Source organism: Chiloscyllium plagiosum, unplaced genomic scaffold (assembly GCF_037043375.1).
Source record: "Chiloscyllium plagiosum isolate Xiang-an unplaced genomic scaffold, Cpla_swu_hap1 HiC_scaffold_1, whole genome shotgun sequence".
NCBI lineage: Eukaryota > Metazoa > Chordata > Chondrichthyes > Orectolobiformes > Hemiscylliidae > Chiloscyllium > Chiloscyllium plagiosum.
The window spans coordinates 86,946,238-86,971,091 of NW_028270139.1; the positions used below are offsets into that span (position 1 = coordinate 86,946,238).

General features: G+C 41.1%; 1 protein-coding gene across 2 annotated transcripts in view; it reads left to right on the top strand.

Moving 5' to 3' along the window:
* Positions 1 to 24,854, top strand: part of adamts6 (ADAM metallopeptidase with thrombospondin type 1 motif, 6) — a 300,876-nt gene that overhangs the window by 237,110 nt on the left and 38,912 nt on the right. For both annotated transcript variants that reach the window (XR_015757565.1, XM_087988638.1), the window contains exons 18-19: positions 9,349 to 9,429; positions 20,099 to 20,262. Coding sequence is in view for 1 of the 2 variants with exons in the window: in XM_087988638.1 (XP_087844764.1) it covers positions 9,349 to 9,429; positions 20,099 to 20,262 (245 nt within the window). In the remaining variant the exon portion in view is untranslated. The remainder of the gene's footprint in view (positions 1 to 9,348; positions 9,430 to 20,098; positions 20,263 to 24,854) is intronic.

Genomic DNA, 24,854 nt, shown 5'->3' on the forward strand with positions numbered 1-24,854 from the left:
ATCAAACTGGAAAGAGTGCAGAGGAAATTTACAAAGATGTTGCCTGGATTCAATGGTCTGAGTTATAGGAAGAGGTTGAACAAGCTAGGACTGTTTTCTTTTGGGCAGGAGTCTGAAGGGGGACCTTATCAAGGTGTATAAGATCGTGAGAAGCATGGATAGGGTGAATGCACTCAGTCTTTTTCCCAGGGCTCAAGAATCGAGGATTAGAGGGCAACAGTTTAAAGTTAGAGGGAAAAGAATAAAGCAGAACCTAAGGGGCAATTCTTTACACAGAGGAATGAGGTGCCACGGAAGTGGTTGAGGTGGGTATGTTAACAAAATTTAAAAGGATCTGGACTAATGCATGCATAGGAAAGGATTAGAAGGATACGGGTCAAGTGCAGGGAGATGGTATTAGTATGGATGGATACTTTGGTCGACATGGACCAGTTTGGGTCAAAGGGCTGTAGGACTCTTTGACCAACAATGCCATTTAATGTATTGTTTTGTTTGTGTATGATCATTTTATTTCTAACCGTGTATATTGGGTAACTTTCAAAATGTGTAACTACACATGATAATGCATGCAGGTTTTGGTTATTCATAAAAAAAGGGAAGGTTTGGAGGAATGTAATTGTAGCTAATGTAATCATTTAATTTAGGTATGTTGTGACACATTTCTGAGATAAATGGTTAACCATGGTTAAGCATTATACCGAAAGAAAAATACCAGGCAATATGGCAAGGACTAGTGGTAAGCCAGAGGATTGAGAAAGTTTTAAAAACCAACAAAAGACAACCAAAAATATAATTAAGAGGAAGGAAATGAACTTTGAGGATAAACTTGCAAGTAATATCAAGACAGACAGCAAAAGCATCTTTAAATATAAAAAAAGGAAGAGAGAAATCAAAGTGAATACGGGCCCCTTAGAAAATAAAGCTGGAAAAATAATAATGGGGATCTAGGAATTGACAGAGGAGTTGAATAAAAACAAACACAAACAAAAACAGAAGTTGCTGGAAGGAAATACGCAGAGAAAAAAATGAGGTATGAAGGTAAACTGGCCAATAATATAAAGGAGGATAGTAAAAGCTTTTTTATGTATGTGAAAGGCAAAAAATGGTTAAGACTAAAATTGGGCCCTTGAAGACAGAAACAGGGGAATATATTACGGGGAACAAAGAAATAGCAGAAGAATTTGAATTGGTACTTCAGATCTGTGTTCACTGGGGAAGATACAAACAATCTCCCTGAGGTAACAGTGGCTGAAGGACCTGAACTGAAGGGAATTAATATTTGCCAGGAATTGGTGTTGGAGAGACTGTTAGGTCTGAAGGTTGATAAGTCCCCAGAGCCTGATGGTCTACATCCCAGGGTACTGAAGGAGGTGGCTCAAGAAATCGTGGATGCGTTGGTGATTATTTTCCAGAGTTCAATAGATTCGGTATCAGTTCCTGCGGATTGGAGGGTGGCTAATGTTGTACCACTTTTTAAGAAACGTGGGAGACAGAAAGCAGGAAATTATAGACCAGTTAGTCTGACCTCAGTGGTGGGAAAGATGCTGGAGTCTATTATAAAGGATGAAATTACGACACATCTGGATAGTAGTAACAGGATAGGTCAGAGTCAGCATGGATTTATGAAGGGGAAATCATGCTTGACTAATCTTCTCGAATTTTTTGAGGATGTAACCTGAAGATGGACGAGGGAGATCCAGTAGATGTAGTGTACCTGGACTTTCAGAAAGCTTTTGATAAAGTCCCACATAGGAGGTTAGTGAGCAAAATTAGGGCGCATGGTATTGGGGACAAAGTACTAACTTGGATTGAAAGTTGGTTGGCTGATAGGAAACAAAGAGTAGTGATAAACGGCTCCATTTCGGAATGGCAGGCAGTGACCAGTGAGGTACTGCAGGGATCAGTACTGGGACCGCAGCTTTTTACAATATATGTTAATGATATAGAAGATGGTATTAGCAATAACATTAACAAATTTGCTGATGATACTAAGCCTGGTGGCAGGGTGAAATGTGATGAGGATGATAGGAGATTACAGGCTGACCTGGACAAGTTAGGTGAGTGGTCAGATGCATTGCAGATGCAGTTTAATGTAGATAAATGTATGGTTATCCACTTTGGTGGCAAGAACAGGAAGGCAGATTACTACCTAAATGGAATCAATTTAGGTAAAGGGGCAGAACAGAGAGATCTGGGTGTTCTTGTACACCAGTCAATGAAGGTAAGCATGCAGGTACAGCAGGTAGTGAAGAAGGCTAAGAGCATGCTGGCCTTCATAACAAGAGGGATTGAGTATAGAAGCAAAGAGGTTATTCTGCAACTGTACAGGGCCCTGGTGAGACCATACCTGGAGTACTGTGTGCAGTTCTGGTCTCCAAATTTGAGGAAAGACTATTCTGGCTATTGAGGGAGTGCAGTGTAGGTTCACGAGGTCAATTCCTGGAATGGCGGGATTGCCTTACACTGAAAGACTGGAGCGACTGGGCTTGTATACCTTTGAGTTTAGAAGACTGAGAGGGAATCTGATTGAGACATGTAAGATTATTAAAGGATTGGACACTCTGGAGGCAGGAAACATGTTTCCACTGATGGGTGAGTGCCGAATCAGAGGACATAGCTTAAAAATACGGAGTCGACCATTTAGGACAGAGATGAGGAGAAACTTCTTCACCCAGAGAGTGGTGGCTGTGTGGAATGCTCTGCCCCAGAGGGCAGTGGAAGCCCAGTCTCTGGATTCATTTAAGAAAGAGTTGGATAGAGCTCTCAAGGATAGCGGAATCAAGGGTTATGGAGATAAGGCAGGAACAGGATACTGATTAAGGATGATCAGCCATGATGGTGGTGCAGGCTCGAAGGGCAGAATGGCCTACTCCTGCACCTATTGTCTATTGTCTATTGGAAAAGCAGGTCTGGCAGCATGTGAAGAGAAATCAAAGTTAATGTTTTTGGTCTGATGACCATTCCTCAGAGTTAAATAAATACTTTGTATCAGTCTTCACTGTAGCAGACTCTAGTGGCACCTCAATATTACTCAATATTAAAGGTGCGAAAAGAAGGAAATACAATAACTATCACTAGAGAAAATGTGCCAGAGAAACTAATGGGGCTAAACATTGAGGAAGTTCCCTGGACCTGATGGGATGCACCCCAGAATATTAAAGGAAGTAGCTATGAGATAATGGACACACGGATAGAAATCTTCCAGGAATCCTTGGAATTCTAGAGAAAACTGCCGATGTAATACCTTTAATTAAAAGGGAAGGAGTCAAAAAATGGGTAACTACAGGCCAGTTAGCTTAACATTATTGGAAAATGTTAGAGTCCGTTGTAAAGGATGGAATAGCAGAGCATTTAGAAATGCATACATCAAGCAGAGTCAGCATGGCTTCATGAAGGGAAATCATGCCTGACAAATTTACTAGAATTCCTTGGGGTAACAAGCTTGATAGATAAAGGACGAGTAGTGGATGTAATATATTTGGATTTTCAGACAGTGTTTGATAAGGTACCACACATTAGGCAATCTAATAAGTTAAGAATCCATGGTGTTGGAAGTCATATATCAGCATGGATAGAAGATTGGCAAACCAATAGAAGACAGAGAGTTGGGATAAGTGAGACATTTTCAGGCTGACAACTGTAACTTGTGATGTGTCAGAGGAATCAGTGCTAGGGCCACAATTATGTATAATGTATTTTATTGACCTGGATGGCAAAGTAAATACACTATAGCTAAGTTTGTGTATGTCACAAAAATAGGTGGGAATGCAAGTGGTGAGAATGACAGAAAGACTCTGCAGAAAGATATAGCCAGGTTAAGTGAGTGAGCAAAAACTTGGCATATAATGTGGGGAAAAGTGAGGTTCCTGCAGTGTTGCTGAGTAAAGATTCTGGAATTCCCTCTCTCATGGTATTGTGGATCAACCTACAGCAGGTGGACTTCAGTGGTCCAAGAAGGCAGCTCATCACCACCTTCTCAAGGGCAACTAGGGGAGACAGGCAATAAATGCCGGCTAGCCAGTGACATCCACGTCCCTAAAATAGATTTTTAAAAGTTATGCATTTTAGCAGGAAGAATACAGGAGCTAAATGTTATTTAAATGGAGAAAGACTGCAGAAAGTTATGGATCAGAGGGATTGGGATTCCTTGTTCATAAATCATACAAAGTTAGCATCTGTACTGAACAGGTAATAGGGAAAGCCAAAGGAGTGCTGGCCTTTATTTCAAGGGGAATCAAAGATAGAAGTAGAGAGGTTTTGCCAAAACTGAACAAGGCACTAGTCAGACCACAGATGAAATACTGTGAACAGTTTTGGACCCCATATATAATAAAAGCTGTATTGAGGGATTGCCTTATGACAAGAGTTTGAGTAAGTAGACCTGTACTCATTGAACTAAAAAAGCTTGAAAGGTGACTTTATTGAAATGTACAAGATTCTTCGAGGACTTGACAGGGTAGATGCAGAAAGATTGTTTCCCCTTGAGGGAGAGTCTAGGACCAGTGGGCATAACCTCAGAATGAGGAACAGCACATTTAAAGACAGAGATGAGGAGGAATTTCTTCTGTCAGAGGTTTGTGAATCTATGGAATTCTTCACCACAGAGGGCCGTTGAGACTGGGTCATTAAATATATTAAAGAATTAAGATAGACAGATTATTAATCAGAAAGGGAATCATGGGTTTTGAGGGAAAAAAAGCAGCTAAGTGGAGTTGAGCCATGAGCCATCAGTAATGATTTCATTGAACAATGGAGCAAACTCAATGGGCTGAATGGTCTGTTTCTGCTCTTATGTCTTATGGTCCTATGGACTTGAACCTGGACCTTCTGGCTCAGAGAAAGTGAGGACTGCAGATGCTGGAGATCAGACTCGAGAGTGTGGTGCTGGAAAAGCACAGCAGGTCAGGCAGCATCCGAGGAGCAGGAGAATTGACGTTTTGAGCATAAGCCCTTCATCAGTTGCTGACTGACCTCTTGTGCTTTTCCAACACCACACACCTGACTCTCCCTTCTGGCTCAGAGGCAGGGACACTGCCACTGTGATACAAGAGCCCCAAAGACAATTGCCATGACATTTTCATGTGTTCTCTACCTCTCTGTATATGCTGTTGGGTGCAGTTAGCCATTCAACACACTTCACTTGTAACACTGTTTTTGGATATGTACTACAGAAGTTTGCATGCGATTGAGTTTGAGAGTCAAAGAAAAAATATAGTAAGATAGTTGAGTCTGAAGGTAAGAAAGAGATTGAGGCTGGTCCTACTTGGGCACTTTGTCTTAACCTGTGGATTTCAGGCCATCTGATGACATCACTTATGTGCATATGGAACATTTTCAGAGAAAACATTTTTATTACACTTTTGGGAGATTTGAGAGGCTATCCCTAATTGCCCAGAGTGTCATGGTGAGCTGCCTTTTTGTATTTTTGCCATCTATGATGCTAGGCTTACAGCATTTTGTTTTTAGAAACAGAATCTTCCTGTTGCTACAGCCAAAATCTCAATTGTATGTTTGGAAATCAGACTTCTCTGTCTCTTCCCTTGAGCTTACACCTTGTGACAGGGCAGGACTTCATCAACCGTGCCCCAGGTCATGTACATTGACTGAAGAACAATGTCTTAAGAATCTGAAGGCTGGATATGAGTTGCATACAGTTGGTGTTCTCCCCAAGACAGTGATATTCACTCTCCAATATTTACAGTGGTGTACCAGAGCAGTCAGGTTACATGAGAATAGAGTAACTTTGTTTAACAGCAGCAGCCTTAAAGAGCTGCAACAGTCCTCACTCCCAACCCACCAGTTGCTACAATGTTTTGTGTGCACAAGAAAAAGCTGAATTCGGAGAAGTCAACAATCTAATCTATAATTGTGGGAGCACACATTAATACTAGTTCTAATTACCCACAATCATGGGATTGGCCCGAACAGCAATTATACCAATAATCTGGTGATTGATTTTATTATGTGCACAGATTATGTGCTAACACAACAGCTGTATTTTCCCATTTTGCTCTATTTGTCCTTTACAACCTTCACTCTATACAAGAGAAATATGCAATCAAAGCTGAAAACAGATGGAATAGTTGGTAATTTAGAAGGATTGAGATAGGGTGTTATAATCTATCCAGTTCTGCTGAATTTGATCTAAGACATGGACAAGAAATGACTGATTTGGGAGTGTGGGGGGGAAGGGGGGTAGGTTGGGTGGGTAAAACATTAGCTAAGTGACTAATAATCTTAGGCATGCAAACAGCAGATGCAGTTAAAGTCCTTTTGTATCTAGTCAGCCAGAAAGCAAAAATGTGAAATTAATACCAAAAAAGTACACACAAATAGTTGCATCCAGTACAATTTTCTTAAAGATCAGGATTGATGATGAATGTTGGAACAAGTTGATCACGTTGTCTGCTGAATAATAAGCCCAGAAAAATATAAGCTGCATGAAAAGGTTCCATGTCAGTTAGGTTCATCAAAAAAACATTAAGCAAGACATGGATAACATGGACAAACTGCAGACCTAAATAAACTTCTGAGCTCAGCTTTTGAAAGTGCTGTTTTTACTCAATCCCACATATCTATGCAAAGTAATTGCCCAGTACTGTTGAAAAATATTGCAGATTCGGCAGATAATTAATCTTGCGGAAATTAACAAATTATGGGTTTTAAAAATGGGTATTGGCTAGAAGAGCTTATGCCCGAAATGTCGATTCTCCTGCTCCTTGGATGCTGCCTGACCTGCTGCGCTTTTCCAGCAACACATTTTCAGCTCTGATCTCCAGCATCTGCAGTCCTCACTTTCTCCTCCAAGATTGGCCCCATGTCTAGTAGGTATGGATACACAACACAACAGTATCTATATTGTGTCTCATTTATATCAATTTGAATTGTCGTTCACATAGTCTATAAGGGTGACTGAACTGGGAACAGAAATAAAAAATCTTTGGAATAATGGATGTTTTTCTGAGTTGGAATTAAGACAAGTTGGCAAGAAATCCATTTCACAGCTGCCTGTTTCCCATTTATAAAGGCTCTGCATTATGAGTTGTGCTCTGCTGTGCTGAACTGTGCCAGCAAAACCAGAATCTGTCACATTGGCTCAAATGACTTTTAGATATCCAGGGTGCCTGCCTTCAAACAGTGTTAGTTCATCACCTTAAATACAAATTTAAGGTCCTGCATTGGTTGTAGAATCCTGAATATGAAATTCAGGAACATAGGTTTGGAGCTTGCACATTATTTGCCTTGTTGTATCAGGTGCTGAGTAGCCAAACCAACAATTCTTAACAGTATTACTGGAAGTCGCTCAAGAAAAGCTCAGGAAATATTCAATTTTTAATTCACAAAAGAAACTCCAGGACACTGCATCACCTCACCATCTGCTGGCACTCCAGATTGCCAATTAACTGCGATCCCTGACCAGCAAGCAGCAGCTGAAAATTCATTTGATGGCCACAATTACTCACAACTATTATGTGAGATCTGATGCTGATTTGTCTCTGACCTCAGGACAATACAGACTGGTGCACTCAGCTATTGGGATACTGACTCTGTACCTATTTTCTATACAAGTCAAATTGCTTCGCTATTGTTTAAAGAAGGGATTCTTTTTTCAGTTTGGGCTTAAATCAGCCTGATGTTGCCAGTGAGTGGCCCAATATGAGCAAGGGATACATGCTTAGAAGCCCAAAATTTCATGAACATCTGAAACACTTAAAAGCAGCAGGCCCACTCATCTATTACTCTGCCCATGTTTATTAAAGACAGTCACCTATATCTTTGCCATTCCAATAGAAGTCAATATTAAAGGCACATGTCTTCAGCTAATCATATCTCATTAATATGCATCAAAGAGTCATAAAGTCGTTGAGCATAGAAGCAGGCCCTTCTGCCTGTTTATGCTAACCAACTAACACCAAAGTACACAACTCCCATTTCCCTGCATTTGGTCCATAGCCAACGATTCCCTGGCATTTTAAATACTTATCCAGATGCTTCTTAAATGTTACAAGAGTAACTGCCTCCACCATCCTCTCAGGCCTACGTATCCCATATTTCAACCATGCTCTGGGTGAATTTTCTTTTTCTCAGATGTTCCTCATTTGTTTCTCATCTTAAACTTCTGCCCTCTGGTCTTGGACATGTCTGCCATGGGAAAAGGATTCTCACAATCTACTCTGTCTCTACCTGTCATAATTTTGGACACTCAATCATCCCAAAGCCTCCTCTGTACCAAGGAAGGCAAACCCAGCCTATCCAGCCTCTCCTCATAACTGAGGCAGGCAACATCCTAGTGAATCTCCTCTGCACCCTCTCCAGTGCAATCATGTCTTTCTGATAGTGCGGTGACCAGAACTGCACACAGTACTCCATCTGTGGCCGAACCAATGTTTTATAAAATTGTAACAAGACTTCCTTGTTCCTATATTTTTATCATAACAAAGAAATTTGACATTCCATAAAGGTAGAATTAGTTTTTCATAGAGCTTGTTTGGCAGCTATTATAAACGTAACAACCCATTAAAATCCCAGTTATACCTTCTTTAACGAGGTGTAACTTTTCAAGGGTTTCATATTGAGGCTGCAATTGAAGCACTCCATCAGATCCCAGTTCAGACAGAGTAAGCATGTAGCACGTATGACTGATGATAAAATCCCGTAAGTGATCATGCATTCACAAATAGAGTCAAATAGAGTCTAAATATAGACTAAATATTGCAGAGTTCAAGTTTGTTCATATGCTCCTTGAAGGTGAACATCAGGAACTGTAGCCTTTCCACTATGGACTGGGAGGTAAACTTCATAAGAAAGAGCTATCTGGAGAATGATTTCAAGTAATGCCATTACTTTCACAATGAAGAATATAGGCAGCTAAATACAAAGAGGCACTAGGAAGACTGGCCAGTCCCAACAAAATCAAACAATTCATCATTGCCTACACTGTGGAAAGCCATGTAGGTCTGCAGTTGGGCTTCACAGTCAATGCACAATAAAGATACTATGCATGCATGATACAACCATCTTTGATAATAAGTGAAACATATGAATAGTGACAAAGAGGAAATTCACATCAACTTATGTGAATTCAAAACAGCATCTCGTGGATTTGCAAGGAATCATTGACAACAGCTTCTGATTTCTGCATTTAACTTTATACAAATGTTGTTGCACTTTCACAGCTGTAATGATGGCAAGCACTGACAGTTTTGCCATTGTTACAACTGCAAAAGATAAGCCACAACTAAACCAGTTAAGGTTGTGCATTTCCTTTTACTATGGAATAACAAAATTGGTTACTGTCAGTCTTTCTATGAAAATAAAATCATCATATAGTAAATATTGTGCTTTCAGGTTACATGGAAGTTGTCCAGATTCCAAGAGGATCAGTTCACATTGAAATACGGGAGCTGGCAATTTCAAAAAATTACATTGGTGAGTTATTAATGATAAGTACATAACAGGTTCAGTGACCTCGATTTTCACAGAATTGGGAGACTGTGTGGAGGGGTCCAGTTGCAGTTTGGAAATGATTTTGAGGTTCCTGAGGTTCCAGTTTTTTACCAGAGACCTTTAAGGCTGAGGACAGATCCATGTTGTGAGCCCCATCTTGCAAATAAGAGATTCAAAGAGAAAGTATGAAAAGAAACAGTAAGTCAAACTAGAAGGAATGTCCAAAGTCTCCTGTGTGCATATAAATAGTAAAGGGAGAGGGGTTAATGGATGGAATATGGCTGATTAGCTGACCAGGAACCAAAAAAAGTTTTACACATGAAGGCAGAAGGAATAGCTGAGATATTATGTAAATAGTTTACAGTTGTCTTTACCATGGAAGAAAGTCATGGTTAAAGAGGAGGTCATGTAGACACTAGAAACGTTTAAAATTGTGAGAAGAATGTATTGTATATGCTGTCTGTACTTCAGGTGAATATGCAAACAGATGATATGAACTCAAGGATAGTGAGAGACGTGAGAGAGGAAGTTGCAGTGGCATGGACCATTATTTTGTCATCCACCTTGGATTCAGGGTGATGCCAGAGAACTGGAAAATTACAGAATTGATACGATTGTTCAGGAAAGGCTGTGAAGATAAGCCATGCATTTACAGGCCAGTCAGGTTAATTTTGACTGTGTTAACTTCAAAACAATAATTCGGGACAAGATTAATAGTATTTAGACAAATGCTAATTAATTAAGGAAAGCTTATTAATTAAGGGAAAAGTCATATGTCAACATGCTTAATATTTTCTGATGAGGTAATAGAGAGCTGACAAGGGCAAAGGTGTTGATTTAGGGTACATAGCATCCAAAAGGCATTCAGTGAGGAGCCATATGATAGACTGGTGAATAAAGTTGGAATAAAAGGAACAGTAGCCACAAGTAAGGATGACCAGAAAGAGCAGTAGTTAGTGGATGTTTGTTGGGCTGGAGGAAGGTCTGTATTCGAGTTCCCTCAGGGATCAATGTTGAGACCCTTGCTTTACCTGATGTGTATTAATAAATTAGACTTTGATGTACAGGTCGTAATTTCAAAGTTTGTGGATAATACGAAACTTGGAAGCTTTGTGAACTGTGAGAAAGTTAGTTTGGAACTTCAGAAGGAGATAAACAAGTCAATGGAATGGGCAGACAGACAGTAGATGATGTTCAATGGGAAGTGGTTCATTTTGGTAGAAAGAACATGAGGTCACAATTTAAAATAAATGTTGCAACTCTAAAGGTGCAGGAGCAGAGGGACCTTGACATATATGTACTTAGGTTGTTGAAGATGGCAGCATAGGTTGACAGCTTGGTTTATACGTTAGTTATAGGGGCAAAGACTACAATACCAAGAAAGATGTAATGAATTTATGTAAGACACTAGTTTGGGTTCAAATGGAGATTGGTGTCCAACTCTGGAACTCACACTTGATAAAGCAGATGAAGACATTAGACAAAGTGCAAAACATATCCACGGGAATGTCTCCTGGGATCACGGACTTCAGTTATAAAAATAGGTTAGAAAAATTCAGACTCTTTTCTTTGGAGAAACTGAAAGCTAAGAGGTGATTTGATAGATGTATTTAATTCAGGAGAGGCCATAACAGAGTAGGTAAGGAGAAACTCTTCCCACTTTTGAGGGGATTGAGAATGAGAGGGCACAGATTTAAAGTAATTTTCCAAAAAAAAACCCATGATATTTTTCACGTGGTGAGTAGTTAAGATCTGCAATCCTTTGTCATCGAGTTTGGTGGAGGGCAGGTCCATTTGAAGCATTCTGAATGGAATTGAGCTGCTATTTGAAAAGGAAGAATACAAAAAATTCTTAGGGGCTGAGGAATGGCACTAAGTGAATTGCTCATTCAGAGGGCCCGTACAGACAGGATGGTTTGAACGGCCCCATTTTGCACTGGAACAATTTTGTGAGTCTGAAGGAGTACATTTGGGTAAAAGATAAATAATAAGGTAAGTTTGGCTGACAGGATGCTCCATCCTGGGTCATTTTATGTAAGTGCATAGAGTTTATAGGTATCATCGATGGAATCTACACATAGTACCAGAATAGATGAGCACATTCCTAATAATTGCAAAGGATGCCCTGGGTATAAACAGCAGTTTAGAAGACTCTAAAATTTGAATAAATTAACATAAAGATACAATACTGTTGGATTTAGCAGTCTTAAAAGTGGATGAATCTGCAGACTATGATGAGATGTACATCAGACTGTTGAGGTAAGCAAGGCAATAATTTTCAAATCCACTCTGGCTACAGATGAGGTGCCAGAGGACTGCTGATATTGTCCTTGAAATAACACCACAGATCCTGGTATCCCAATACCAAGTCACTCTTTCTTTACACATGGAGAGTCCTTGACACTGATCCAGCTCCCTCAGAGTCAGCTCTCAGAGTGATCAGAGCCTTTGACATTCCTGTTTATATCGTTAACCAGGGCTCCCTGATTGGACCAGATTAACATCCCCAATCAGGGAACTCATATTCTATGAAGTCCAGCTGGCTGGCCCTGTTACAATTACTATGTCTGTTTCCCTCTGAGTCCGAGGACATAGGCTGGGTTTTTTTTGTAGCTTCTCCTGGGGTGTTTTAGCACTCGGTCAGGTTCCTCCACCTTGGCCTCTGTTATTGGTGGCGTGTATCGTTTCTTGCACCTGGAGTGTCTTGGAAGAAATTAATTCTCTTCTTCAGGTGCCTCAGGTGTCAGGCAGTGACATCTGGCATTTCCATCTCAGATTCTGAGGTATCTTCAATGTTTGACGGGAGAGGAAGGACACTCAGGTTCCCAAACAGTTGGAAAGGCTCTCAAGAAACAAGGCATGTTTTGCTCCTGCACCGTTTGCAAGTTTGCAGCTTTCATACGGTCTACGTGGTTATTCAGGACCATCACACCTACCCGAAATGGACCTGACCTCGCATCAACCACACCTCTTACCCATTCAGGGCATTCCCGTAGTTCCTGCATCAAACTTCATCTCTGAGGTAAACTGTCTCATTCACTTAGCGGAGTCTTGTATCTGGCATTGGCGTTCCTGATGCCATTTCGCCTCCCCCCCCCCGCTCCAGGTCCAGGAAGATCAGAATTAACCTGGTGCAGAATCCCTTCCCTATTAGTAATTCTGCTGGAACTATCCCTTTAGATTCTATAATCAAATAGGAACCAGGACAGTTTGGTATCTAAAGAAGATGTAGGCTGTTCCTTTAAGCCTGCCTTCAAAGTTTGGGCTGCTCTTTTTGCCAGACCATTGGATAATGGAAATACTCAAATTCCCTGCTGGTAAATTATGGCCTGTTTTTCTATGACCAACACTTCCAGGAGTCCATTTATTGCAAAAAGAATGCATGCAGTTCTTCTATCATCATCCCTGTGTTTGATTAATGAACTTTACTCATGTCCAGCCATTTTGAATGGACATCCACAATGACACAAACACATGGATAGGAAAGGATTAGAAGGATATGGGCCAAGTGCAGGGGAATGGGGTTCGCATGGACAGACATTTAGGTCGGCATGCACCAGTTTGGGCCAAAGGGCCTGTCTTCATGCTGTTGGACTCTATGACTCTATGACTAAGAATATTGAGCCCATGGAAGGACCTGCATTGTTGACATGTAACTGAGTCCAGGTTTACCCAACCAATCCCTTGAAGGTGGGAGAGCTACTGTCGGTAATTTTTGTTCTTGTTGGCTCTCTGGGCTCTGCCCTACCAACACAACTACGTCTGCATCCAATCTTGGCCACCAGACATACCTTGTTACCAATATCTTCAACAAATCTCTGGATGACCCTGGTGGAATTCAGCTAGTATCTGGTGGTGAAGTTTGCTCGGGACAATCGGTCTTGTTCCCCATAATAATATGCCATTCTCCACTATGATCTGGTCTTTCCCTGTGTCTAAAAAGGTTTCAATTCTGGTTGCTACATGACTTCCTGGACAGTGTTCCAACTTGCAATTGTACGATTTAGATTTGTACCCCAATGCTTGAAGCTATGTGCAGCACTGCCTTGTGCTTTTTAAGTAGACCTAGCAGAGGTTTGTGCTCCATTATTATTACAAATGTATGTTGATATAGGTATAGGTGGAACTTCCTGACTTCAAATATGATGCCAAACCTTCCTTCTTTACCTGGATGTATTTATGCTCTCGTATTAGTCAAAGTCTATGAGCTAATACTATCCCAATACTGAACGGGGAGGCCTTGCATGTCAATGCCAGGTCTCACTTGAGATCATAATGTGCCAACACCTGAGACAATGATAACTGTGTCTTCACTTCCTTGAACGCTATGGCTTGGCTATGCGGCCATTTCCAAAGCTGACCCTTTTTTAAGAGTTAATGCAAAGGCACTAAGGTGAAGGCCAGGTTATGAATGAGCTTTCCATAATAGTTCACCAGCCTAAGGAAAGACCTAAGCTCCGGTACTAATGAGGGAGCCAGGGTATCTTTGATCACCCTCCCTTGATCTTCCAATGAGTGTAATCCGATCTTGTCAACTCTGTAGCCCAATTGGGTCACTTGGGGAGCCTGGAGCACAGATTTTGTTCCCTTCTAAAGCATATACCTATTGGAGAAACATCTAAGGACAATGTCAAAATTCTCAAAATACTTCATATTCATCTTCCCCGTTATTAGCACACCATCTCGGTATATATAGACCTGGGGTAGACCTTGTAAAACATTTTCCATCATCTGCCGAAAAATTGTGCAGGTCTACGATATGGCAGTCTCATATATTGTTACAAACCCTTATGGGTATTAATTGTAGTATACTTCTGGGAATCCTCATCTAACTACAATTGCAAGTATACATGGCTCATGTCCAGCTTTGTGAAGGACAATCTCCCTTCCAGCTTTGCATATATATCCTCTATGTAAGGGATTGAATATTTATCCAACTGCAAAAAGTGGTTTACCATTTGTTTAAATCCCCACAAAGGCAAATTGACCTGTCGGGTTTCATAATTGGTACACCCAGTGCTGCCCATTCCGCAGACTAGACTGGTTTGATTTCTTTGTTTGTGATTTCTGCCTCTACTTTTGCCCATAAGGCAAATGGAACTAGGCAGGCCTTGCAGAATAATGGAATTACTTCCTGGTCAACATGCAAGGTGACCTTGGCTCATTTGATAGTCCCTAGACCTCCCTGGAAAATGTCAGGATATTTAATTAGGACTTCACTCAGGCAGCCATTTTCTGATCAAAAAATGTTGAGTCAATCAGGTGAATCTTTCTCAACCAATTTCACCTCATCCAGTTTGGGCCTAAGCTTTTTGCTATAATCAGTGATAACAGAACCAGCTGCTTCTTTTAAGAGACCGGAACTGAAGTTGTACCCTTTATCTGTAAAAGATCCCTGTTTTAGGTTCTCAGTCTAACTGAGGGCTTGCACAAACTTAAGAGTTGGAGTCCAGAGTGAATTTTATTAAAGACTGGTTCTGTAACCACTGAAATGGGCACGCTAGTACCCACATCAATTAGAACCAGGTGACCATTTAACTGGACGTTTATTTTGATTGGTTCTGATTTGGGTTTTGCTAAGCAATTTAACTGTTCCAAACCACATGTCAGGGGACTTTCAAGGGTGTGCTCTTTCCCTGTCTTGAGTCTGCATATCAGCAGCAAATATAATGGCTTGCCGGCCTGGATCCAAAAGAAAATTTTAACCATTTGGCCGAGGCTTGGCTTTGTTTTGGGGTTTTACTATAGGCTGATCTAGAGTCCCACTGTTCAGGACATGTCCTGAGTGAGGCTGTGCAGTTGTCTTCACTCAAGTGGTGCTTCCCAAGTTCAGCTGGACTGTCGAAAGTGTCCACTTCCAAAAGATTACCCTCCAACTCATATGGTCCACTAACTGCATTTTGCAATGATAAAACCCATTGTCGAATATGCTTAAAGTCCAGTTAGACTTCAGCTACTAGGCTGTTTTGTGTGGTTACATCATTAATCTACATACAAAATGGTCTCTTAGCATCTCACAGTCCTCTGCCAGTCTTCTTAGCCTAGTCAGAAATCCCAATACAGCTTTCCATGGTTCTCCATGGTGAATTGCTGAGTAAAATCGATAGTGTCTCAAAGTTAGAGGAGGCTTGAGGTTGTAATATTCCTTAACTAAATCCACCAATTCTTGAAAAGTTTTAGTATCTGGTGTCTCAGGGAAAGTTAGGCTCCCAATAACTGAAAATGCTGTGGGTCCACAAGCTGTCAGGAAAATTTCCTGTTGCTTTTCATAGCCCCAGTCTCATTTGCCTGGAAAAAAATAACACATTCTTTGCAAATACTGGGTCTAGTCTTCATCTGCAGGATTGAACAAATAAAGCTCCCCAAATTGCAGTATGATGTAGAAATGCTTACTCCAACTCAAAAACAACTGTTGCGAGTGAATTTCTTCAGGCATGTGCTTTTCTTTTGTTGCCACTGAAATAACTCCACAGAGGCCGATATCCTGTCACCAAGTCACCCTTTATTTACACATGTCATTGATCCAGCTCTCAGAGTGAACAGAAACTCTGACACTCCTGTTTATATGTATCAGTCAGGGGTCCCTGATTGGGCTAGGTTAACAGCCTCAATCAGGGAACTCACATTTTGTGAGGTCCACCTGGCTGACCTCATTGCAGTCACTACAGTCCCATTGTTAAAAAAAGGTATGAAAGGATAGACTGGGGAACTACAATCAGTCAAATCTCACTGGTGGGGAAAGGGATGGGTTGTATTTGCACTTGGAAAGACCAGGATTAATCATTGATAGTCAGCATAGATTTGTTAACAGAGCACTGTATTTGAGAAATTTGAATTTTTTGGGGAGGTAACCAGGAATGTTTAATGAGTGTAAAGCATTTATTGTGGCTAACATGGACTTTAGAGAAGTTTTTGATAAACTCACTCATGCCTGATTGGTCGAGAAGGTAAGAGCCCATGGGATCGAAGACAAAGTGAGAAGCTGAATCTAAAATGGGCTGAGAGGACAGAAACAAATTGTGATAGCAGAGAGATGTTTCTGCGTCTGGAATATTTCCAGTGGGTACTGCAGGGTTCAGTGTTGGGACCGATCCTGTTTGTGTTTATATTAATTATTTAGACTTAAACATAATGGGTATGATCAAGAGATTTGCAGATAACACAAACATTGGTAAGGTGGGAAATGGTGAGGAGAATAGCCATTACTTGCAGGAGGAAATTAACAAAGTGGTCAATTGGGCAGAGCAGTGGCAAATGGAATTCAACCTGGAAAATGTGAGGTAATGCACTTAGAAAAGGCTCACAAGGCAAGTGATTACACTATGAGTGCTAGGGCCCTTGAGAGCTTTGAGGATCAGGAGGACTTTGATTGTTCTGCAGTACATAGCAGGGCAAGTAGATATGCTGGTTAAGAAGACTTATGGCATTCTGCCTTTATTGGTCGAGGATAGAGTACAACAACAGGGCATTATGCTGAACGATATAAAAGACTGCTCAGGTTACAACTTGACTATTGTGTGCAATTCTGGTCACAACATGACAGAGAGGATGTGATTGCATTAGAGAGAATACAGAGGAGATTTACCAGGATGCTGCCTGGGCTGAAGCATCTCAGCTATGAGGAAAGATTATATTGGGGTGCTTTCCTTGGAGAAATGAAGTTTGAGAGGAGACCTGATGGATGTATTAAGATTATGAGGGTCATAGGTAAGGTGGATACGAAAGCACTGTATGTGTTAGTAGAGAAGTGAATAACCAGGGAGCACAAATGTAAGGTAAGAGGTCGAAAGCTAAGAGGAGAGTTGAGGGGAATTTATTTCATTCAGAGGTCAGCAGGAGTCTAAAACTCAGTACTTGAAAGTGTAGTTGAGTCAGAAACTCTCATATCATTTAAGCAATATTTAGATATTCATTTGCATTGTAATAGCCTCTAGGATTATGGGCCAAAAACATTAGAATAGTCAGATCTTCGTTGACTGACATGAACATGAGAGGCCAGATGGCATCCTGCAAGGCTGTATATGTTTACGAGTATATGGGTCAGGCCAAGTCAGGTCAGGTATTGTCAAGGGTCAGTGTGACCACTCAAAGTGCAGGAAAAGACTGGCACATGAACAAGATAACTAGTCCAGGGCAGCATGCACCAATATTGTGCTTAGACAAATTGTCCAGTAACTTTTACTCATTTAATAATAATTAAAATTGATGCATGACAGCTTATAAAATTGTGTGGTTTTCAGACAGCCAGACTTTAGGGTATGTACCTATGTATGGAAATAATTGTTTCACTTATTTACTTTCTTTCGATACAAAAAGAAATTTGCATGCAAGTCTTATAAACGTCTCTAATTGAAATGATTATTTAAGAAATAACACTGAAGCAAAGCACCACAGATGTTGGAAATCTGATTAAAGATAGAAAACATTGGAAATAGTCAATAGATCTGGTAGGAACAACCTGAATATTTGGGCTGACTTTTCATTTTGGGGTTCAGACCATTTCCAGGGTCTGACTCTTAACAATGCTGTCAGTGTAATTCTGAAGGAGTTAGATAATTATTAGCCAGAGAGTGCACTCACTTTCAAATTAAGGACAGATGTTCAGAAAGAAGGATTCTATTCCATTCTTCCAGTTTCTCCATGTCCATCATGTCTGTTCCAAAGATGCCATCTTCCACGGGGTGCCTCAGAAGTGATCTCCATTTTTCTCAACCAAGGACTCGTCACCATTGTGGTTGACTGGGCTATCAAGTATATCTAACCCATCTCTCCCACATCTACCCTGACACCTTACCCTCCCTCCCCAGAAGAATGATAAGGCTCCCCTTATCCTCATTTTCCACCCTACCAGTTTCCACATCTAGAGGATCTGCCATTTCTGCCATTTCCAGCAGAACACTACTGCCAAAGAGCATCTTCCCCTTATCTCCACTCTCAGCATTCTGTGATATGCTGGTCCACACCTCCATCACTCCTTAAAACTTCCTCACTCCCAAAGGCACCTTCCCATGCAATGGCAGAAGGTGTAATTCTTACCCATTCACCTCCTCCCTCCTCACTGTCCAAGGCCACAACATACACCTTCTAGGTGAAGCAATGTTTTACTTGTACTTCATTCAATCTTATCTACTCATGCTGCAGTCTCCTTTACATTGTTGAGACCAAATGCAGACAGGGTGTCTGCATTGTGAGTGGAGGAACACCTCCAATCTGTCTATAGGAATGAGCCTGGCCTTCCAATTCCTTGCCATTTCAAGAAACTATTTCTCTCCCATGTTAACATTTCTGCCCTGAGCCTGCTACAGTATTAAGACCATAAGACCATAAGACCATAAGACATAGGAGTGGAAGTAAGGCCATTCGGCCCATCAAGTCCACTCCGCCATTCAATCATGGCTGATGCGCATTTCAGCTCCACTTACCAGCGTTCTCCCCGTAGCCCTTAATTCCTCGAGACAACAAGAATCTATCAATCTCGGCCTTGAAGACATTTAGCGTCCCGGCTTCCACTGCACTCCGTGGCAATGAATTCCACTTTGGAAATGTATTCCAAAGAAACACGATGTAAGCTGTAGGAACAACATCTCATTTTCCACATAGATGCTTTATAGCCTATAAGACTCAATATTGAATTCCACAACTTCAGAGTATGACCTGTGACCTCCATTTTTTATACATCTCCAGCATGGTTGTGTCTTGTTGAGTTTGCTTTTCCTCATATCATTTACACCTACTTTACATACTGTCTCTCCATTACCACCATTAGCAATCCTGTTGTTTTTGCCCTGGACACCTTCACACTCTGTTCCACTTGCCCGTCCTGTTTCTGTGTCAACAACATAAAATGCCCATTTTCCATCCCTTTCAGTTCTGAAGACAAAGCGTATCAGACTAGAAACACCTCCCTCCATGATGCTGCCAGACCTGTTGATTTTGTGCAGCACTTTTTGTTTTTATTTTGGTCAAATGGAAGTCCTTCAGAACTGAGACAGTGGCTTCCCCATTGTCAGAGGTAGGCATTGCTCACCTAAATTGAAAAAAGAGAGAAAGCATGTCTCAGAAAGAAGACCTCCTCTGAACACACCATCTTTTAAAGATATTCTGACCACTGGTGTAGAAGTGAAGCCTGTGTTCTCAGTCGTCACCATGCCACTTTTTCAAAGCTGCAGTTGAGCAGGGAGGATTAAAATGATGCTGAAACACTATCTTCCAAACTGCCACTGAGACAAAGACAGGTTTTGGCTACTGCACCAGTCAACTAGAAAATACACATTGTTCTCAGAACATTGGTCTTAGTTGCATTAATAGGCTATCCACTGTCCATGGGCAGGTAGCCCAACTCAAACCTTAAACCTGTCTTGACTAAAATGGGGCGGTGAAGGGAACATAACAGCCAAAGACAATGTTCCAGTCTCACACCACTACTCCCACCTCCAACATGAATTCAGCCTATTAACTCCAGTATGTTTCCCCACAGCTACTGCCTAACCTACTGAATATATCCAGCAGTTTCTTTTGCAGCCTTTAAGCAGCATTTTACACTCATGATTACCTTCAAATTGCATGCAATTTAATAGTGTTTTTTTTTCATTTCTTTCTGAAGTTGTTGAAGTTTTGTCTTAAGAGTAATTTGGAACATTTTTACTTATAGCTTTGAAATCTGAAGGTGATGAATATTACATAAATGGTGCCTGGACCATTGACTGGCCAAGAAAATTTGACGTTGCTGGCACAGCTTTCCATTACAGGAGACCTGCCGATGAACCAGAGTCTCTGGAGGCATTAGGGCCTACCACAGAAACTCTAGTTGTCATGGTAATTCTAAAAAAAATCCTGTATTCATTTATTTTATTCTTGCTTCTTCTGTTTATTTTCATGCTTTCCTCCTTTAAAAGTTTTGACTCCTTGCTGTGGGGTGTTTGGTATGCCGTTTACTCTCCACTTTTATATATACTAGTCTAGACAGTGAGTGTCAACAGGGAACAATTACAGCCAAACCTGACCCTGTATACACACACATATTCCAAAGAGCAACTGAAACATTGATTTGCCGCTCCCTAACTCAGGACCACCAATACAAACTAGAGGACCCCTACTGCTATCCTGGCTGCGATCAGTTCGATGCAAAGGCTGAGAATCAAATTTGGATGTACTTGGTTTGTATGGTTTAAGTGCTCATTTGCCAACAATATTCTTGGGGTATCTTTATAGAAAATCAGCAGAAATGTGTAACTGATATTTCTGTGGGTATTCAGCTAGATCTTCTGAGGAAAGTCCCTGAGGAAAGTCCTGAAAACTCCCTCAATCAGCTGAACTCTTGAGGTGTTGTACTTCATTTGTCTTTACTCATTTCTGTTCCTGAGTACTAATTCTAATTTCTCTTGACTAAGACAAGGGCTGGCATTATTCAAGAACAGAGGCAATTGACATCATATAGCAGCATTATTAATTCTCAGTTATGTACAATAAATTTAGAAAAGTTCCCTAAGAAACTTTACAAATGTTGCCAAACAAGAAATAGACAATAATTAACATATTTATTGTACATTAATATAATTGAATTAATGATTGACAAGTTTTGCTAAAGAAGAATACAGTCTCACGGTGACCCTTCCATTAACCTATTTTGAGAAGATGCATTAAGTACTATTATCAAAGCAACTGCTGAACCTTTTTTTTAACAATTGCTCATACCTTGTTATAAGCAAAACATGTTACCTTTGTTCTGTACTGACTGGGCTGAAAATTTGATTTCCAGCCAATACAAGCATAAATCAGTGGAGTAGTAATCATCGAGGTTCATGTTAGAGTTTCTAGGTACACTCAAATATGTAAAAATAAGGTACATCTTTTGTAAACTAGGTTTGAGATGTGATGAGTCTTCAATCAATTAAGTTTTGGAGTTGTTTGGAAAAGTTGAAAAATTTAGACCTGTTCTCATGTCCTGCCCCTGGTCACCCAATTTCAGGAGGTGATATATCACCTTGTTGTAGAAAACCCATAACCTTAGAGTACATTGGTTTGAGGAACATCACTGACTGAGAGATTACCAGTTTGGATGCAAAACAAATAGAGACAACCATTGCTCAAAATTGGAAAGTACCTCTGGCCAGCTGTGACTTGCCAGCAAAAGTGAAAAAACCATTGGATTTGTAAAGCATCATTCATGACTTAGGATATCCTAAGTTCCTTATAGCTAATTAATTTCTTCTTAATGCAGTAATTCAGGAAATGTGGAAATGTGGCATTCAATTTCTCCACAGCAATGTCCCAAACTGACAATGAGATTATGACCAGATGATCTGTTTTAGTTGTGCAGGTTGGTAAGTATATGTTAACCCAAACCACTGTCTTGTGGCCCTGGCTGCCTTTTCATCTTGAATTCATTAATATCACGTTTAGAAGCCTGCTGAGGTTATATTACTGATCGCCAGTAGAGTAGCAATAGGGCTTCTCATAAAATAACTGGAATTTTCATCTATATTCTTTATTTTAGATGGAAGGGCAGTATCTGGAGATTAAAACGGATGTGACAGAATACATATTTCATCTAATTCCTTCCCATTCCATCCAGTTGTGCTAAAAGAAGTCAGTAATGGCAGGGCCTGAAATTCCTGTCAGCAGGTTAACACAGATTTCTAAGGGCTGCAGTGGAAGAGCAGTTCAAGCATCATTGTCACAAAGTTGCCAAAAATCCTTTCTTCCAGAAAAAACATGCATAGGAGCATCCCAGCACATATGACAAGCTTCTGGCCATGTGATCTGTAGCTAGGCTTGGCAAAAGGATACTCTGAAGAGGGCAAGAGTTGCAGGTTGCTTTGCTACAGGGACTAGGAGGTGGACTTTGATGTAGTAGGCCACAGGAGTATGCTAATGAGGAATCAAATGTACTACATTGACAAGCCTGCCAGATGGCTCCTGCACAGTTCTGGAGTATGGAGGAGTCCAATGTCAGTATGTCACTGAGCATCATGCAGAACTTGGAGCCCACCAGCACATACTTGCAAATCCAGAGGAGGTCCAACTTTTGGTGGCTGCTCTTGCAGTTTCCACTGTGACAAATAATATTTGAGCAAAATTTAATACTCAGGAGTATTAATGGTTGATGATTTGGCAATGAAATTACTGTTAAAAATCAAGGTGAAGTGGTTAGATTCTGCTTTATTGGAGACAGTCATTGCCTGACTCATGTGTGGAGCAAATATTACTTGCTGCCTGTCTACTCAAGGCTGGATATTGTGTCATGCTGAAATGTGTGCAATCATCAGTAAACATTCCACCCCTGACCTTACAACAGAGGGAAGATCATCGATGAAGCGGCTGAAGATAATTAGGCCTGGAACCTTCCTTGAGAAATTGGGCCATTGTGGTGCAAAGCTAGTGTCCCTATCTCTGAGCCAGAAGGTTTGGGTTCAAGACCCACCTGCTCCACATATAACATATCTGAAAGTATCTACCCTGAGAAATTCCTGCAGTTATGGCCTCAAATTGCAGCAAACCATCTTCTTCATGCTGAGTGAATCCACCTGATTCCTATTGACATCAATGTTTAGTAGAATCCCTACAGTGTGGAAACAGGCCATTCGGCCCAACAAGTCCACACACTGACTCATCCCCTGACCCTATCCCTGTAATCCTGCAATTCCCATGACCAATCCACCTAACCTGCACATCTTTGGATTGTGGAAGGAAACCAGAGCAAATCCACACAGACATAGGGAGAACGTGCAATCTCTACACAGACAGTGGCCTGAGGCAGGAATTGAACCCAGGTCCCTGGCACTGGAAGGCAGCAGTGCTAACCATTGAGCCACCACATCGTCCGACAGCTAAACCTCCTGATGCCATAATCAGTCAAACATTGTCTTGATGTCAAAAACAATCACTCTTGTTTAACCTCTTGATTTCACCTCCATGTTTGGATGAAGACTGAATTGAAAACAGAAAATACTGGACTTATTCAGCAAATCAAACAGCAATTGTGGAAAGAAATAGAGTTGGCATTTTATATCAGTTAACTTTCTTAAGCTTTGATGAGAGCTCTTTGATTTCAGATAGCCCAGCTAATCTGATCAGGGTTGGAAACTTGACTTCTGACCTTGATCAGATTTTAAATTACCCGCTTACATGTTGATGACTTCTGCACTAGAGATTCCTGGACAGTGGCCTTCTGATATGAACTTGTCCAAGAATCCAGGAATCCTGCAGTGAAGTAGAAACCACAGCCCCAATAAGTGTCATATTCTGAGATTTAAATGTCTTAGACATTAAAATTGCTTAAATTTACAGCTACTTTCATAGAGTAGAAATGTAAAGTAAGTGTGGAGTTTGGGAAGCCAGATGGGCAAGGGGAATTAGGGTGTTATGTGGATAGGGTGCTGGGATTGAGGTGGATTGAGGGCTAGATAAATGAGGTGGTTGGGGTGCCAGATGGGTATGCTGCCAGATGGATGTGGGGATTGTGTGCCAGGTGGTTGAGTTGGTCAGGGGACCATGTGATTTAGGTGCCTGGTGCCAATGAGTAATATCGGGTAAGCCCTCGAGGCAGAGGGTGTTGTTTTGGACAAGTCAGTGTCAAGTTCAGCAATGAGGGAGATTGCCAGGTTAGATAAGGGTCAGGTCCAGGTGGCAGGGTGGGATAGCAGAGAGGATCAGCTCGGGTAGAATGTTAAATTTGCTAGAGCTGTGGGTGTGTCAGGTCACGTTGAGAGGGGTGGGGTCGAGTCTGGTGGGGTTAGGTCAGCTCAGATGGAGTGGTGTCAGGTCGGCTGGTAGGGTGTCTAAGACAACTCAGTCTGTGTTGCTCCAGTGATCATCTGCCCATTGGAATATTTGGGCCTTTAATTGTTTCCGTCCACAAATACTTCCTGACCTGTTAATATTTGAAGCATTTTCTGGTTTTACTTCAGATTCCCAGCATCTGTAATATTTTCTGTTTGTGAATAATCCGGTATCTCTGGTGGACCCTACCTGAGCATCAGATGTATGGAATTTGTTAGGGGTGTATCCTTTGCAGTATTCAGTGGCTTCAGCCATTTCTTTATCATGTGGAGGGAAATGAATTTGCTGAAGATTGGAGACTTTGGAAAGACTGTTATGAGTCATCATCTTGGTGTTTCAGGCTGAAGATATACACAAATATTTCAGCCTGGTCTTCTACATTGATGTGGTTAGCTTCACAATCACTGATAATGGGAATGTTTAGAGTCATAGAGGTCTGCAGCACAGAGAAAGGCCCTTCAGCTCCTCGAGTCTGTGCTGGTCAAAACAATCACCTGACTATTCTAATCCTATTTCCACCACTTGGCCCATAGCCTTGTATGCCTTGGTATTGTAAGTGAACATCTAAATAATTCTTAAATATTATGAGGGTTTCTGCCTCTGACACCATTACGGGTAGTGTGTTC